The following is a 16,973-nucleotide window of genomic DNA, read 5'->3' as shown; positions in this document are numbered from 1 at the left end:
GGCCTGGACGACCCTTTGCTGGGGATGCAGCCACTGGGTCCACGTCCACTTGCTCCTGTTGCCATGAGGAGCTAACTCGCTCCAGATGCCCTGCTCTTCTCTGCAGGTTATGAGTAAACCCCTTTAAAATCACTGCATCCTCCAGTGCCGGCCACCCATCCAAAGCTTGCCTTGAAGCCTCCGATAAGGGCTAAGCATGCTCCCGCGTCCTGCCCCACACCCGACATCTCCTCCAGAGCGCCGTCCAGCCTCAGCGACCTCGGCTGCGGGCCGTGCTCCGTCCCCTGCGTGCTCGGTGCATGCCCTTGCTCCTGCTGGAGCTTCTCCCGGACATGGCAGATCCACCTCCCACCCAGGCGCTGGCCCCAGCCCAAAGCTGCTTAGCCTGAAAGAATGAAGGGGCCCTCCAGCAGCGCAAAGGGAGCGCGCGGGAGGAGGGAGCCGTTTCCACCGGGGCTGCTCCTCATTGCTCGGGATCGGGAATCCCAGCTGTGGAGGGGCAGGGCGTTCAGGGCCACGCTCATGGCAGCTGGGGTGCCTGGAGAAGTGGATGCTGGAGCACGGCAGCAGCATAAGGGGATTCCTCGTCCTTTTCTTTCTGTTCTGGGTGTTCGCTGCCCCTGGAGCCATGGGTTTCCTGCAGCAAGTGTAGAGCGTGACACACAGATGTGCAATCAGGATGCTCCCGGGGACAGGAAGCAGACCGCAAGCATGAGCGTGGATGGATAAAACCCCGCTCCTTGATTCACACCCGTGCTGGTTGGGCCAGGCGCATTCAGTGGACAGAGACGCCTTTGCATTTATTGAATTTCATCATTAAATGCCTGTGGTTGGATGCCTACTGTGTTTCCACTGCCTTTTTCCTAAGAAAAGAGGGACTGCTGTTATTAAATATCCTGGCTGTGGTTGCTGGCTGGCTTCTTACTGCAGTGCTAGCCCTTCCCCAGGGGCTGACCTGAGCACCCCAGACAGCAGCAAGAGCCGGGCCAACCGGAGAGGGGAGGACGAGGGCAGGCGCGACCCACCAGCGCACCTACCCTTGGCCTGACTCGGCTGTTATTTCGGCCATGCCAGTCCTGATCTCTGGGGTGCGTGGGTTTCTTTATGCAGTTTGAGTGTGTGATGGAAAGTTTATGACAAAGGATGGAGATATATATATAGATATATATAGATATATATATATATAGATATCTATATCTATATATAGATGTGTGTGTGTGTATATATAGATGACTATTTAGATACATATTTATAGATGTGTGTGTGTATATATATATAGATGTGTGTGTATAGATATATAGATATATATATCTATATGCATATATGAATATATGTGTGTATATATCTAGGTATCTATATAGATATCTATATCTATATAAAATATATATTTAAAAAAAATGATCTCTGGGAAGGCACATGGCTGTTTCGCAGCAGCCTCAATAGTCACAAATGCTTCCTGAGCGAGATACTGGCTTGAACATCTGGAGGCACCTCGGTGACTATCCCATTAATTGGGAGTACTGGAAAGAATGCACCATGCAGGCAGAGAGGATAGTCATTTTCTTCTGGGAAATGCATCCTCCGGGGTGATATCAGGGAAGCCAGTTGCTCACATAGGAGCTAACCAAGAGCCTCAGGATGCAGCCTCTACAGATGTCCCAGAAAAAATTAAAGGCTTGCATGATGGGCCCAGATCACCACCAGCTAGCCTGTCACACTCGTGTGAGAAGGGCAGGGTTGGGCCCCCGTGCCCAGCTCCTGGATTTGAAGACGGGAGGCTGCGATGGACAGGAGGTGGTGCGCACAGTGGGGCCATCTTCCTCAGCACTTGCTCTCTCGTTTCCCTCTGTGAGATGGCCCTATATGCCTCAGTCTAACCGAGCTCTGAAATGGGCAGCTTCGTGCTTCTCTGCAAACCTTCGAGATGGGGTGCAGCTGTCCGCAGCCTGCCTCCACCTGCAGAGCTGGGCATTGGCTGGCACCCCGAGCCCCTGACCACCCCACGCTCTGGGGTGCCCCGAACCCAGGGCCTGATCTGTGGCTTGACCTCGCGACCAGCCCTGGCACGTGATGCCCTGAGCAGGTCCCGCCTTGGCCTTCCAGGGGCGATTCACAGTGAGCTCCTCTCCCCCACGTGATTCTCCCCCGACGACCCTTTATTCGCAATCCCTGCCCACGCTGAGCTCAAAAGATTAAGCATCTGGCCATTCACATGGCCTCACTGCACCTGCGTGGCAAAGCTCAGCCAGGCGGGGCAGAGACCCTGGCAGCCCCTCCGGAAAGCCTGGACATGGCTAGAGTGAGCCCAAGAGGTTGGCACCAGCGGAAAGCTCAAAAGAGACCCACTAATCGGACTGCCAACCCCCTAGACGGCCGTGACAGCACGAATAAAGCAGCCGAAACACACGCGGGGCATGCCGAAGGTTTATAGGTTGGCAGAGATGGGGAAGGCCAGTCCCAGCCCCCCTTGGCTAGCAGAGCAATACTTCTGGGAAGCCTAGCAGAGGGTAGCCAGCCCCTGCCCGTAACACAGCCCATTTCTTGAAGGAGCCGCTGGCTTTTCGAGGACACTTGAAAGATATCAGTGCTGAGCTTGGCAGAGGCCGCCCCGACGGGGAGGGATGCCCAAGGAGGGGTGGGGGGGGGGGTGGAAAAGGGCACCAGAAGGGTTAAAATCCCTTGCCTGGATCCATCAGTGGACACTGCAATGAACCTGGAGTCCGAGGCATGGCCGTGCGGCTCAGCCCTCCTTTCCCAGCTGAGGTGGAGCCTGGAGCACGGGGAGTGGCAAACTCCAGCCAATTTGTTTGCAAGTTTGTTTGCTGCTGTTGTGGGGTTTTTTTCCGGAGGGGTGTGGGCAGGGGGGCGTGGGATCGGCATATAAAGCCTGTGCGCTCCGGAGCTGTCATCACTGCCGTGGCACCATGAGCCGCCTCGTGGACTGAGCGCCACCCCGGTCTGCGCCCATGCCACCGCGGTGCCCGGCTGTGTGACTGCCCCGGCGGCCCGCGGGATGGTGTGAGCCGCGTGTGCAAAGGGGCTGCGTGTGCTCTCTCCCTCTGCTGCCTTGCTCGCTCGGCATCTGGCAGGAGGCACGCCAGCCGCCTGGATGATCTGATCCCTTTCCTGCCCTAAATTACTCCTGCCCAGATGCGGTGGATAATATTCATGTTGCTGTTATTCATCAACTCCATGGAAATGCTCACGCAGACCAGATGGAAGAAGAGCGGTACGGCGCGCTGCGGTTTGCTTTCCCGCCTAGGTAGAGCTTCGCGGGAGGGTTGCGGTGCTGCAGGGAGGGTGGCCCGCGGCCCCGAGAGATCCCGGCCTGGGGACGGGTTGGCAGGTGAGACCAGAGCAGCTACGCGGTCAGCTGGATGCTGTCTTTCCTGGGGGGAATGGGGCAGTGAGGAAGGGGCTTTTATCTTCTTGCTAGAACCGCGCTGGGGGGGTCAAGCAGTAGGGAAACGGAGAGGTTGGCATCTCCCTCCATGCCGCAGCCCCCTGGTCCTGAGCTGGGTCTCGGCTGCAAAGCGCAGAAGGGGCTTTCCTCGTCCTCCCGGGCCTGGCTTGGTGTTTGCACCAGGGGTATGACCTGACGTGCGGGGGCTTGGTGGGTGGGGGACATGGGCACGTTCATGGATACCTTGCCTCCAGGGGCTGGAGGGCACAGCGCTCCAGTGCAGGGTATGATCGTGCTTGGGGGGCGTCCGGGGGAGGTCTGCGCCATGGCCCTGTCTGCAGCAGATGCCGGCATGCGGGGTGACATCTCAGCAGCTGTCCCTGGGGCTGCGGTTTGAGCCCTGCCACTCTGCTGGGATCCGGTGGGGGAAATGGGCTGCGAGCAAGCCCTGAGCAGAGGACTTCGGCTCTGCTCTTTCTAGCCGCTACCACGAAAAATTTCCCCCCGGGGAAGCACAGACCTGCTTAGCCAGAGCCTGCTCCACCTGCCTGCAGCCACGGCCAGGGGCAGGGATGAAGGGACCCGCTTGGCAATGCAAAACAGCTTGTTTTTCCCCCCTCTGTGGTGTGTCAAGGGGGCAGTGTCTACACTAGAGCTAACCCAAGGCTGGTTGGGGAGCAGTGCAGCTGGGGTGGGGACAGGGTGGCGTTCGTCTCACTGATGCAGCCCGCAGTGCCGTCCCTGCCCTGCTTTTTGGACTCACTAGATCCAAGCCTGGCGGGGGGATAAGGGGTGCCTATGGGGCTGGATCGGAGCATTACCAGATCCTGCATTTGCATTTGCACTTGCCCCATGTCTTGAGTGGGTTTTGCCACCCAGCTCGTGCTGCCGGGTGCTGCACGGGGGTGGCAAAGAATGGCAAGGACGTGGGCCGGCAGACTCGACGACAGCCCCCTGCACAGCGTCCTGCTTCATTCGGCGAGGCCTGATTCTGGCTCCACTTCTGGAAGCGACGAGACTGACCGCGGGCTAGGCCCACGGACAGGAGAGCAGAGCCGGTGCCCTCGCTCCAGGTGACTTAGAAATAGGTTGAACACCAGGCAGCTAACAGCCCGTTTAGGAAATCAGCCCTGTGACGGCATGGGCTGACAGCGGCTTTGCTGACCACGGAGATGTGAGCACCGCGCGCAGCCGGGTTAGTGTCCAGACTAGACCGAGCCCTGCCGCGCTGCCCTGCTTCCTCCGCGCTGGGATGGGCAGGGCTGGGGGATCCATCTCGGGTCCATCTCCTGCTCCAATTCTAGTACTTTGTCACCCCAGGACAAATGACCCTTCCCCCGGGGCCGCTGGCTCTCCAGGCTGGCAGAGCACGTGGACGGCCCCCTGCTCTTGTCCACGAGGTGCTCTTTGCCGGTGCTTCCCGGACCACCTGGCACCCACGGGAGAGGGGCAGCAGCATGACCCCTCCACCAAGACCTGCTCAGCTGGGGCATGGGCCCGCATTCAGGAGAAGCACGGGCAAAAAATAAGGCCCTGCTGCAAGAGGGCACTTGAACCACTTGAACCACTGCTGGGCTTTCGAGCCGTCACGTGCCCGAGAGCTCTGCAGAGTCAGAGCCAGAGTCCCCAGGGCTTTGCGGCCTCCCCAGGTGTCCGAGAAGGGGCGTCTCTGCCCACTGCCCCCAAACAGCTGGAGGCTACCCAGGGAGTTTCTCTCCTCCCTCTTTCCAAGCAACACCCGCACTTCAGCAGCGAGGTGGCCCAGAAAGATTGGACCTGGGGCAGTCATCACAGGCCACAGGACACGGGACCTGCACGTGTGACTTGGAAGTGCCTGGTTTGGGCAGCTGGCGAGTCACAAACCACAATGCTCATATTTACAGTGACCCTCGCTGCTCCCAAGACACGTGTGCACAGACACCTGCATGTGTGCACATGCATGCATGTCCCCTGGTGCAGGCAGCACATGTGCAACAGGCTTATAACGCTCCCTAAGTAGAGCTGATCCCCTTGCCCGGGGACCCCACGCTCCTCTCAGCCCTGCTGCACCCACCTCCCCAAAGAGCTGTCAAGAGAGAAAAGAGCCGCGTCCGGCAGAAATGGAGAGAGCCCGGGAGCTGGGAGCAACCCCGCAGGCTGCGCTGCGCTCCCTGCTGCAGCTGGAAGGATGCAAGTGTGGCTGGCATTTAGCAAGGAGGTAATGGAGACCAGAAGGGCTTAATAGATCCAAGGTGCCTTCTGAACTCGAGGAGGGCCAAGCCATCAGCAGGGACAGCCCGGGTGGATCCTTCCAGCTGCAAACACAGGCTGGCAGGAGCCGCGGCTGCCCAGAAAGAGGGCACGAGGCAATGCGGGGTGAGCGGGAAGGCAGCCAGCATAGCACTGAGCTGGCACCACGCACGGGGGCTTCGGCCTCTCAGCCCCGATTCTTAGCAGCTCCCTGCGGCGGTCAGCAGAGCACGAGGATGGCTGTGCTAGGGTTTCACCAGGGGACTGAGATCTTCCCCCACCGCATCGCTAAGCAGCTGGAGCCCTGACCTCCACCTGGGGCTTCTCCACCCCCAGAGGCTTCTCCTCCCTGGAGGGCAGGGTGCCAGGGCAGCCCAGCCCTCGCTCCCACAGGGATGCTGTAGCTGGGGAGTGTCCTCCTGAGCTCCGGGCACTGGTGGCTGTGGTGCCCTCGTGTCTCCTGCTCTTCCTGTGCAGCATGCAGTTGTGGGAGGAATTTGGGGTTTGGCATTGAAGCCCTTTGCTTTGTCGCATGGGTTGTGGCTGGTAGCAAGTGGACGGGATAGTCCCCTGACCCTTTCTGGACTTAGCCTCTCTTATGTGGCATCCTGTGATGGAAGGGCGCTGGCCATGAAGGGGGTCCTGCCAGCAGGTCTGGATGCTGGTTGCAAGGAGCCTCCAGGCCTCTCACGCAGATGCAGCTGGGAGCAAGGTGCAGCCCGACAAAGGGCAATGGCAGCCGTGGGGCAGGCAGGGGTCCAGCAGGCGCAGTGCATGCAGGAGGGGAAGGTCTCTTGCAAAAATGCAGCTGGACTGGCACCCTTGGGGCATCCTTTAGGAGGGTCCTTGACATGCCCAAGCCTCCTATGTGGGGCAGGGGCTGAGTTTACACGATGCCCGGCTCAGCAGGGCTCAGCTGGCACAGCCATAATACCCGCGATTGACACCACATGGCTGGGCAGTGGGGCGGAGGAGCATGCACACAGCGCACATGCCCCGAGTACAACAGGCTCGTGGTGGGCATGGGATCTCCTTCCCGGAGCCTGCCCTGTGACCCCTTGCTGTGTTCAGTGTCCTGGGGCCTGCGGGCAGCTCTGTGCAGTGATCTGGCGGCAGACCTCGTGGTGGATAGTGGCTGAGACCCAGGCTTTGGGCATCGCGCTGCAAACCACGCAGGCAGAGGTAGCCAACGTGGCTCATTCTTGGAGATGCTCGTCAGGGAACGCGGCCTGGCGCCTGCCTCCGACTTTCATTCCTCACATGTTTCAGTGCACACGTGATGGGCTCTGCAGCCTGGCAGAGCCGCCGGGCTGGCTCTTGGGGGCAGCTGGTTGGAGTGTGGGGTGCCTGTGGGGTTTTGCAGCGCCCACTGCTCCCCAGACCTGCTCTCAGGCCTCCCCCAGCCACAGTGGCTGCATCCCCGCCAGCCTCGAGGAAGCCCAAATGCCCGGGTCAGTCCTCTCTGGAGGGAGCAGCAAGATTCCTGGCAGCTCCGGCAGGGCTTGGACCCAGCCCCGCATGGTCTCACCGCAGCCCTGGGGCTCTGAGAGTCCATTTAGCCTTTCTCCGGCTTTGGTCATGCGCGGTGAGGCCATTAGCAGCTGGAGTCTGGCACAGCTGCAAGCTGCAAAGCAGAAGCTGTCATTAAAGAATATGAAGCCTCTGCCCTTTGTGCTGGCAGCTCCAAGAGAAGTCTTCCAGATGTGTGGGCTGTGCCGGCTGGCTGCCGATGCTAAGAGGTGCACCGTTCTGCGCCCGGGCTGGGGCCGGGGCCTCCCTTTGCATACTGTTAGCAATGCCCCGGTGGGTCGTCGGATCCGAAACACCCAGGCCCCGTGGATGGAGACTAGATGGGATGGCATCGCCGGGCTGTCCCCACCCAAGCCGGAGTAGTGTAGTCCGGGGCCTGAGTAGCATCTGGCTGCTAGAGAGCTGCAGGGCCCGAGCGGTTCTTTCACACCTCCTTGTGCCCCCATTCGCCTTCATCCTCCAACCTGGGCACTTTGCCCCTGCTTTGCAGTACCGGCCTGGCTACATTAGCCCCCTCCTCTCTCGGGTAGGTGGCCTGGCTAATTCGTGCAGCGCCGGGACGGCCTGGGGTGACGAGCCCTGCAGAAGCGCAGGCGCCCGCGCCGCGCGGGGCAGGAGATGGAGCTGCCTCTCAGCCCCCGGACTATTTCCCCAGGTGTTCTTTATTTTCTCTGACATTCAGCAGGCTGGGGCTAATCGTTCCAGGTCAGGGCATATTTTTAACCGCTAACTGATCCTTGATTTTACTTTGGTCTGGGATAATTGCTGCTGTTATTTAAGAGGCTAAAGACGCCTCCCACATGGACGGCATTACCAGGAATTATCGGACTGGGCTCCTGACTCACGGAAGGGCCAATCCCGCCGCTTGCACCGGGGCCGAGTGGGCGCTGGACTGCCCTCGAAGCTGGGCCTGTGCACGGGGGCTTGGGCTTGATGCTGGACATAAGCAGCTCCATCACACTTGAAGCTCAGGGAACTCCCGCGGGCTAGATTAAAAGACTCATGTGATTTGCAGCAAAACAGAAATGCCCCCTGGTATTAGCTACCCAACGCCGAGATGCCCCTTTTAGCTGGTTTTATAGGGACTGAGTTTACAGGGCAGCATGGAGACCGTAGTGACCAGTCTTATTTGGGTGTCTCCTGCCTTTGGTTTCGGGGGTCTTGGATACAGAGAGTCGTAACGGCCCATCCCCATGAGACAGGTCTGGCAGCTGCTACCAGCCTGGGTCTGTGCGTATGGGTACCAGGGGGCAGGGGGCTGCAGGCACGGAGGACATTGTGAAGGGCAATGGGGGCACTGCTAAGGAAACAGCCACTTTCACGATGTGGGCACGCACACCTTTGTGAGCGTCATCCCCGAGGGGAGAGTTAATGCGGGTCTCAGGCTCGGTGGAGCTGCTGCAGCCGTGCTGACAACCCCGGGCGCGGGCGCAGCTCGGCGCTGGGCAGCTCACTGGTGCGGTCCGGGCTCTGTCTTGCAGTGAGCACCGGCCTGTTTGAGAACTGCACGGGCTGCATCCTGTGCACGGAGGACAACGGCTGCGTGGCCTGCCAGCAGCGCCTCTTCCTGCTCATCTGGAGGAAGGGGATCCGCCAGTACGGCGCCTGCGTCCACACCTGCCCGCCCGGCTACTTCGGCGTGCGGGGCCAAGAGGTCAACAGATGCACAAGTACGTGCCGCGACACCCTGTCCCCTGCCAGCTCGGGGCGGGACTCGGCTCTACCCACAGATCCCACTGGGCATCCCGGCTATCGGGGCACCCAGTGCACTGAGCACCCCAAAAGGGGAATAATTCTCCTCTGACCGTTTCAAACAGTCGTGCTGCAAGGGAAACAGTGCAGTGGGTCTTTTCCCACGGAGCTCCCGTGCAATGGCTTGCGTCCCCCCTGAACAGGGGGCTGCGATTCCTCCCTAGCTGGGAGGCAGCTGGCGAGTGCCCATGATGGCATGCACTGGGATGCGTGCTCCTGGCAGGGCCCGCACTCACCCCTCTACCCCTTCCCTCCCGGCAGAGTGCACGTCGCCCAGCTGTGAGAGCTGCTTCAGCAAGGACTTCTGCATGAAGTGCAAGGAGAGGTTTTACCTGCACAAGGGCAAGTGCCTGAGCACGTGTCCACCGAGCACCACGGCCCAGCCCAGCACCCGGGAGTGCCAGGGTAACTAAGCATCACGCCCTCTGCCCTGACCCACGCCTCTCCCCTGGGCTATCCCTTCTTGGTTGGGAACATCCTGCACCCTATAGAGGGTCCCAGACCTGCTCCATGCCCACTGATAGCCATGATGCAAGGGTTGAAGCTCCCTGGGGCTCACCCCCATCCCCAGTGCCAAGCCCCTGACCCCCATCCAGACACACTCGAGCCATGCCCTGATGAGGTGCTGGGGGATGCAGTGTTGCAGCCCCAGTTCTCACAGCCCCCCGATCTCCCCACCAGAGACATGCGAGCTGGGCCCCTGGAGCGAGTGGAGCACGTGCACCAACAAGGGCCGCACCTGTGGCTGCAAGTGGGGCCTGGAGACGCGGGTGCGCGACGTGCTGGGGAGCCCCAAGGAGGAAGAGGAGGAGGCGGCAGCGGGGTGCCCGGGTCTGCTGGAGTCCCGCAAGTGCCGGATGAGGAAGCACTGCCCTGGAGGTGAGGGGGCCGGGAGCAGGTGGGCAGCTGGCGGGCAGTCAGGCATTGCAGGGAGATGCTTGCTCCACCCTTGCTTCCGGCGCATGGGGCGTGGAGGGAGGGAGCACGAGGGCTGAGCAAACCCACCCCCATGGGAGACACTGGATTGCCTGGAGAATGCAGGGCTGAAGCAGACCAGGTGAAGATGGGGGGTTTTATGGAGCCTGTCTGGTGCTTGGTGCTCACTCCCACGGGGGCGAAGCCATGGGCCATGGGGTTGCACCGCTCTGTGTGTTGCAGGGAGTCAGCCCAGGCCTCGGCAGGCCCCAGCATCCCTGGGGCAGCCCCTGGAAACTCAGCACGCTCACTCCGTCCCTGCCCCATGGCATTAATTGAGGTGGGTGCCAGCTGTGACAGTCCCCAGGCGTTGGGAAGCCGGAAGGGAGCTGACATCACTCTTGGCCGCGACAGGCCCAGCTGTGACTGTTTTAATAAATGTCAGCTTAATAGCTGGCAGCAGCCCAACCTGGCATGAGATATGGGTCTGCAGGCACTGGAAGGAGATCAGAGCGCCTGGCCCCAGCGTGGCCGGCATCCGAGGCTGGGTGTCGGGGATCGTCACGTGGAAGAGGCGTGGTATGGGGTGCCTGGAGGGAAAGCCAGGGAAGGGGTGGCAGACAGACAGGGGCACGAGGAGAGAAAGGCTCAGCGGGGCAGAGATCTGGGGGCGAGGCCGTGCCACGGCGCGTGAGCCAGTGCGGAGGAATGCATGGCCCCGGAGCTGGGTCTGCATGCTGCTACCACGTGCCTCTTAGTCACTGCCCTTGGGAGACGTGGAGACGCCCTCTCCTCCCCGCCTCGAGGAGCTGCCCAAGAGGTCAGCAAGGAGACCCGGCGTGATGCCGGGCAGGGCGACGAGGGATCCACTCTGCACCCGCTGGCACCCGGCACCAGCCAGCCGAAAGGGTGTTGGTGGGGAGCTTTCCCCAGGCCGTGCGGGGGATGCTAGCTCCAGGCCCTGCTGCAGGGTGGAGGCCCGGGCACAAGCCAGCAGCGATTTCCCGTGGCTGCCCTCCAGCAGCGAGCGCGGCCCCTAACTGTGCCCTGGAGCGGAGCCTGCAGCGCGGATTCCTCTCGCATCCTGTCATCCGCACGGCTCCCGGGCCCCGGAGCAGGAGGCCGGGCTGCAAACATCCTAGCAGCCACGGGCTCTTCCCTGCGGTCCAAACCACGTGGATTTGGTGGAGGCAGCCTGAGCTGTTCCTGCAGGACCTTGGAGCCCGGGTGCAAGTGGGAATGAGGAGCGCTCAGCCACCGAAGCTGCTCACACGGGGCTGCTGGAAGAACCAGCGGAGCACAGGCTCCTGCCCACGCCTCTCACGGGCTGAGCACGAATGCCACGACAGCCACCTTGCTGTTGGACTTGCTGCTCCGTGAGCGCCTGTGCAATTAGGTCTGGACACAGAGGCTGCGGCTGCGGTCTCAGGAGCACTGCTCTGACCCCGAACGGAGCCCAGGGTAGGTGCCACGAAGAGTCAACTCATGCCAGCAGCTGTCAGCCTGCTTGTGCATCCCCCGCCGTCCTCTCTGCCCTACGTCAGATGCTCGGTGTGTCCCCGCCTCAGCTCAGCCAGGGCACGAGTCGACCCCCACGCCAGATCCACGGTGTAGCGGCATCAGCATGCACGTTGAGACAGCCCCCGGGAGCCTGCACCTACTCAGGAGACACGGAGCAGCAGGCCCCGAAGGAGCGCTGGACGTGAGCATGCAGCCCTTTGCCAGCACAGCTGGAGCGAAGCCCAGGCGCTGCCAGCTACTGTTGGCTGGTGCCTGCTGCAGAAGGAGCCGCGGAGGTGGATGCATCACCAGGACCAACTCGGCCCAGCACCAGCACCGTGCACCAGGCGTGGGATGCCCCTGTGGGTCCTTGCCATTGCATGCGCCAGTGCAGCAGTAGCACCGTGTAGGGAGGGAGGCGATTCCCAAGGCTGCTTCCCTTGTTGCAGCAGCTTTTGGCCCCAGAGGAGAGGGGAGAGCTTGGGCAGAGGTGATGGGCAGCCTGGGGGGCTCAAGGAGCATCATCTAAGGAAGAGCATGTGCCAGGGGCATCTTTGCAGCAGCGTCCAGGCTGCAGCCAGAGTGCAGGAAATGCTGCCTCCAGCGAGGGTCACAGCCCGCGGCTGCCCGTAAAGGAAACCCAGTACGGAGCGGGCAGCAGTTGCCGGTCGGGAACGTGAGGGCCCCAGCATGGAAAGCACAGAGCAGCAAACACCTCCCAGGGGAGAACCCCCCTGTGTGGACAGACACAGACCTGGGCAGAGCTGTATTCATCAGGCAGCAAAGGAGAGGTTGAAGACCGGCCTGAAGAGGCTTGGGAGGCATTGGGCTCAAGCCCGCGGTGCAGCACTGCAGTGGTCAGGCCAGGGGCTCTGGCATTTCCCTCCCCTGGGAGGTGCAAGCCAAAGGGAAGCCCCAGTGTCCACTGTGACCCAGGACTCGCACCCCGAGGAGCTCAACCTGTTTGGACGGGAGATCCATCATGCCACGGGCACTGGCTCCCACAGGGTCAGCACGGATACCCACAACACTGCGGACCCTGGGCATCCTCGCGGGACGGGAACTGGGGCTGCGACACCCGGGGACGCATTGCTGCACGAGCAGAGACATGAGCAGTGACTGGACAAGTGGGCAGAAAACAACAGGATGCAGTTCAACAAGGAGAAATGCAAAGTGCTGCACCTAGGGAGGAAAAATGTCCAGCACACCTACAGCCTAGGGAATGACCTGCTGGGTGGTACAGAGGTGGAAAGGGATCTTGGAGTCCTAGTGGACTCCAAGATGAACATGAGTCGGCAGCGTGATGAAGCCATCAAAAAAGCCAATGGCACTTTATCGTGCATCAGCAGATGCATGACGAATAGGTCCAGGGAGGTGATACTTCCCCTCTATCGGGCGCTGGTCAGACCGCAGTTGGAGTACTGCGTGCAATTCTGGGTGCCGCACTTCAAGAGAGATGTGGATAACCTGGAGAGGGTCCAGAGAAGGGCCACTCGTATGGTCAAGGGCCTGCAGACCAAGCCCTACGAGGAGAGACTAGAGAAACTGGACCTCTTCAGCCTCCGCAAGAGAAGGTTGAGAGGCGACCTTGTGGCTGCCTATAAGTTCATCACGGGGGCACAGAAGGGAATTGGTGAGGATTTATTCACCAAGGCGCCCCCGGGGGTTACAAGAAACAATGGCCACAAGCTAGCAGAGAGCAGATTTAGACTGGACATTAGGAAGAACTTCTTCACAGTTCGAGTGGCCAAGGTCTGGAACGGGCTCCCAAGGGAGGTGGTGCTCTCCCCTACCCTGGGGGTCTTCAAGAGGAGGTTAGACGAGTATCTAGCTGGGGTCATTTAGACCCAGCACTCTTTCCTGCTTATGCAGGGGGTCGGACTTGATGATCTATTGAGGTCCCTTCCGACCCTAACATCTATGAATCTATGAATCTATGGGATTGTGTGCCCAGGGCCGGAGAGCTAGGGCAGAGCTGCTGGATCACCCAGAGGGAAGCGCCCCGAGAGCAGCCTGCGGTGGGTGCTGGCCTGGCCCCGCCTGGGCTCAGGGCAGGAGCCGGGGATGGCCTGGGGTGGGCCGAAGCCCGCTGCCAAGCACACTGCGTTCCCATGTGTTCCCAATTGCCCGGATGATGGCGTGCCAGGGACGGCATGCCCAGCCAAAGCTGCAGGGTTGCCAGGAGGTGCCGCCCATCCCACTGCTGGGATCTCCGGGGTTGCTGCAATACCCCCCCTTTTTCCTCCCTGCGCGGCTCCGAGCTTCCTTCCTTCGGGAAGCAGCGAGGGGAGCGGGGAGCTGGCTCCGGTGCTCTGCTCTCCCTGCCCGCCGGCTGTCCTCCGGGCGTGTGAGCCTGACCCCAGAGGGAGCCCGTCTCGGGGTGTCCGTGGGCTCTTGGCCCAGTGCAGCCCAGCAGGTCTGCTCCTAACTACCCATGCCCTGCGAGGAGGAGGGTGGTGCACCGATGTCCCTCCCTGTATGGAGCCAGGCTGGGCCCAAAGGCTCCTGTTCCCGGCACCCTCAGAAACCCCTAGTCTTATGTCCCCCATTGCAGCGGGTGCGGGGGGTGGGTTCCCGGGTGACCAGCAGGACTGCGGTGGTGTCTGGCTGCAGCAGGCTGGAAAATGATCTGTGGTGCACGCTCCTGTGTGCTCTGGGGGCAAAGCCTGCCTCCCCAGGGGGGGAAACTGAGGCACAGGAGGGTCTGCTAAACAGGGCTTCAGTAACTTCCCCGAGACCCCGAAGCGAGTCCATGGGGGACTGGAGCAGAGAACCCAGGTGTCCTGGCAGAGCCAGTGAAGGGTGAGCTGGTGGGTCCCTGTCTCCTGCTTTAGCCATTGGCCGCGCTCCCCTCCCGGTGCCTGCGATCCGGGATGCCGTGGCCGAGTCCCAGCCCTGACCCCGCTCTCGCTTTTCTGTTGCAGAGAAGACAGAAACCAGAAGGAGGGTGAAGAAGGCGAAGAAGCAGAAGGAGAAGGAGAAGAAGAAGCAGAGGGAGAAGGAGAAGAAGGCAGACGTGCAGGCGGGCACCTAGCGAGGGGGCATGCGCGTAGGAGGGGGCGCCCGGCTGGAGCCGCCCCCCATGGCCGGCTCTGCACCAGCTCTCCCTGCTCCGTCCCTGCCAGAGACGCCCGCACACCCGTCCTGCACGGCGCAGGGCCTGCAAACTGTTTGCTCTATAGAAATTCACCTTGCAACGCGGCTGCAGCAGTGATGTGGGGGCCCCGCTTCAGCTCCCCCAAGGTTGCTCCGGGCAGGGAACCAGGAGCCCCTGAGCCAGGCGCCTCCCCGGGCACAGACCAGGCTGGGGGATGCCTACTCTGCTCCCGCTCATGCTTGGCTCAGGGCACGGGAGAGCCGAGCAGCCTCCAGGAGATGCTCCAGGCCGGCAGTGGTCAGAAGTACCAAGCAGGACACTCGATGGACCCGGTGCCACCTCCAGCCCCTGGGTCCGTCCCGGCCCCCTGACTGGACTGATGGGGGACTGGAGCAGGCCTGTGATGGGCCCATCCTCCCTGGGCTGCAGCAGCATTGCCTCCTGCTTGGGACCCAGCCTGTCCAGATGGGCAGTGCCCGAGCAGGGCGCAGTGCGGGATGCCGGGGGCTGCAAAGAGCCACCCCTCGTGGGGGCAGCCCGAGGGGAGCGGTCGTGTCTTGAGAGCCGAGCAAAAGGAGGCCACGGAGCCGTCCTGGGCCTGAGCTCACGGCTGCAGGAGGAACGATGGATGAGCGGCCTCGAGGCTCCCCTGACAGGCAAGATCATGAGGAATCACCGGCCCAGGGCAGCTGGGCCGACCCCTGATCCAAGCAACCGCCCCGATGCCCTGAGCAGAGCCGCCGCAGGCCCCGTGCCCCCTCCCTCGACCCCCTCCTGCTCCCCGAGCCCCCGCAGCACGCCGGCACCGTGCCGCGGCGCTGGCAGATGACGTTGGGTTGTCTCTACAGTAAATATAGTATCTATATGTGAAACGAACCGCTGACTTCGAGAGAGTCGGCGTCTGTAAGGTGGCCTTTCGCTCGATGGGTTGAGTTTGGTCTTAAGGTTAGTTGTGTTTTTTTTAAAAAGTATATTTTTAGCTCCAAACAGAAGCTCTGTCTTTTGCACGTGGCAGGGGGGCTGGGGGGGCCCGAACGCCCCTGCATTTGGGGCACCAGCAAAGCCTTGCTAGCTTCTCATTGTAGCGCCGTCAGCCCGTCCGTCGTGTTTCCCGGTGACCGCTGGGCGCCGCTGTCCCACAGCGAATGCAGCGTCCTCGCTTTCTCCTTCCATCCAGCGCCAGACATTCCTGGGCTGCTTAACCGTGATGCTCCCTCCCATGCAAGAGGACGGGCACATCTCCCGCTCCGCCTTTATGTACCGCATCCCACAGCGGCTCCCGGGTCTGTTTACTATGAAATAAAAACATGTGAAACCCTCCAGCGTGTGTGGCATGTGCTGGCGGGGGGACCGGGCGTCTACGGGTCAGGCTGCTGGCTTGGTGTCACCTATAGCCAGAGCCAGAGGCCCAGTGCCGAGTCCTGCCCGGGCCTCATCCTGTCCCTACCCAGCTCCGTGGACTGCAGACTGCCACCCTGGGACCGGCCGCGGCCGGGAGGTAGGAGCTGATGAGATGCCTCACTTCTCCTTGGCCCTCGTGGATGCCCAGCAGTGCCTGCCCTGCAGGTGGGAGCCCGAGCATGGGGGGCACGCAGGTCTGTGCAGGGGAGCTGAGAGGTCACCCCAAGCACATCCACACAGAAGGAGTGCGGTGGGAAAGGAGGATGCTGACTTGCTGTGCTGCTTCCCAGAGCCCGGGGCACGAGGAACCTGGGACCAGGATACGGCCCAGCCATGCTGAGTGCCCGGGAAAGGAGCCACCCGTGCTGCTAGCAGCATTGGCTCCCTGTGCTAGCCGCCTTGCCAAGGACAGCCGCCAGCCCAGGCTCTGCAGGGGTTATCGGGGACCCCTGGTAGATGCCCTGGTTCTGCCCTCTGTTTCAGGCCCCAGAGAAGCTGGGATTTTCCAGCGATGGGGCCCTTTGCATGTGTTGCAGAAGGAGCCCAAGCCAGGAGGAGCGGCGTGGGGCACGGAGCGCTCCACGTGCAGCCTGGAGCTGGAGAGCACCCGGGGCCCAACCCCGTCCTGGAGCCGGTCGGCTGCAGACAGCGGAGAGTTTGCAACGTGGGGCAAAGGGCAGGGGCTGGAGAGCACCGGCCAAGCCAAATACCACGTCCCCTGCCCCATGGATGTGCTGGGCTCAGGAGGGGGGCAGCCCGGTGCTGGCAGCCCTCGGGCCCCTCTGCTAGCGGCGAGACCGGGGCCGCGAGTGCTCCAGAGCGGAGCGGAGCAGGGAGGCCTGGCTCAGGCATTTTTCTCTTGCTTCTGTTGCAATCGGTGCTGACAGATCCGGCTGCCGCGGGCCAAGTCCGCTCCGTTCCCATCCCGCAGCCAGCGGGGGGGAGTTCAGGTGCAATGGGGAGAGGGCCGGGAGCCCAGAGGGGGAGTGGGGAGGAATGCGGCCGAACTTGGCCGGAGCAGCCAGCAAATGCTTTCCCTGGCTTCGCTCCTTCCTTTTTGCAGGCAGAGAAGTTCCCAGGAGCTGGGGGAGACTCCGCAGGGCTGCAGCTGGCGCAGACTTGGCCCGTGGAGCCGGGGGCTGCTGT

General features: G+C 61.8%; 1 protein-coding gene across 3 annotated transcripts; it reads left to right on the top strand.

Annotated features, from left to right (window-relative positions):
- Window positions 1-2,874: 2,874 nt before the first annotated feature.
- Window positions 2,875-15,746, top strand: RSPO4 (R-spondin 4). Of its 3 annotated transcripts, none has more exons than XM_019483766.2 (5): window positions 2,875-3,346; window positions 8,644-8,832; window positions 9,176-9,319; window positions 9,596-9,793; window positions 14,254-15,746. In XM_019483766.2, the coding sequence occupies exons 1-5, from the start codon at window positions 3,151-3,153 to the stop codon at window positions 14,361-14,363; spliced, it is 837 nt and encodes a 278-aa protein (XP_019339311.1). In that variant the 5' UTR covers window positions 2,875-3,150; the 3' UTR covers window positions 14,364-15,746. The 3 variants fall into 3 exon arrangements, with proteins under 3 accessions (XP_019339311.1, XP_019339312.1, XP_006274332.2); XM_019483767.2 differs by having other exon boundaries at window positions 2,877-3,262; XM_006274270.4 differs by having other exon boundaries at window positions 2,879-3,229.
- The last annotated feature ends 1,227 nt before the right edge of the window (window positions 15,747-16,973 follow it).

Source organism: Alligator mississippiensis, chromosome 9, assembly GCF_030867095.1.
Source record: "Alligator mississippiensis isolate rAllMis1 chromosome 9, rAllMis1, whole genome shotgun sequence".
Lineage (NCBI taxonomy): Eukaryota > Metazoa > Chordata > Crocodylia > Alligatoridae > Alligator > Alligator mississippiensis.
Note: the sequence above shows the minus strand (reverse complement) of the source record. Positions and strands in the feature narration are given on the sequence as shown.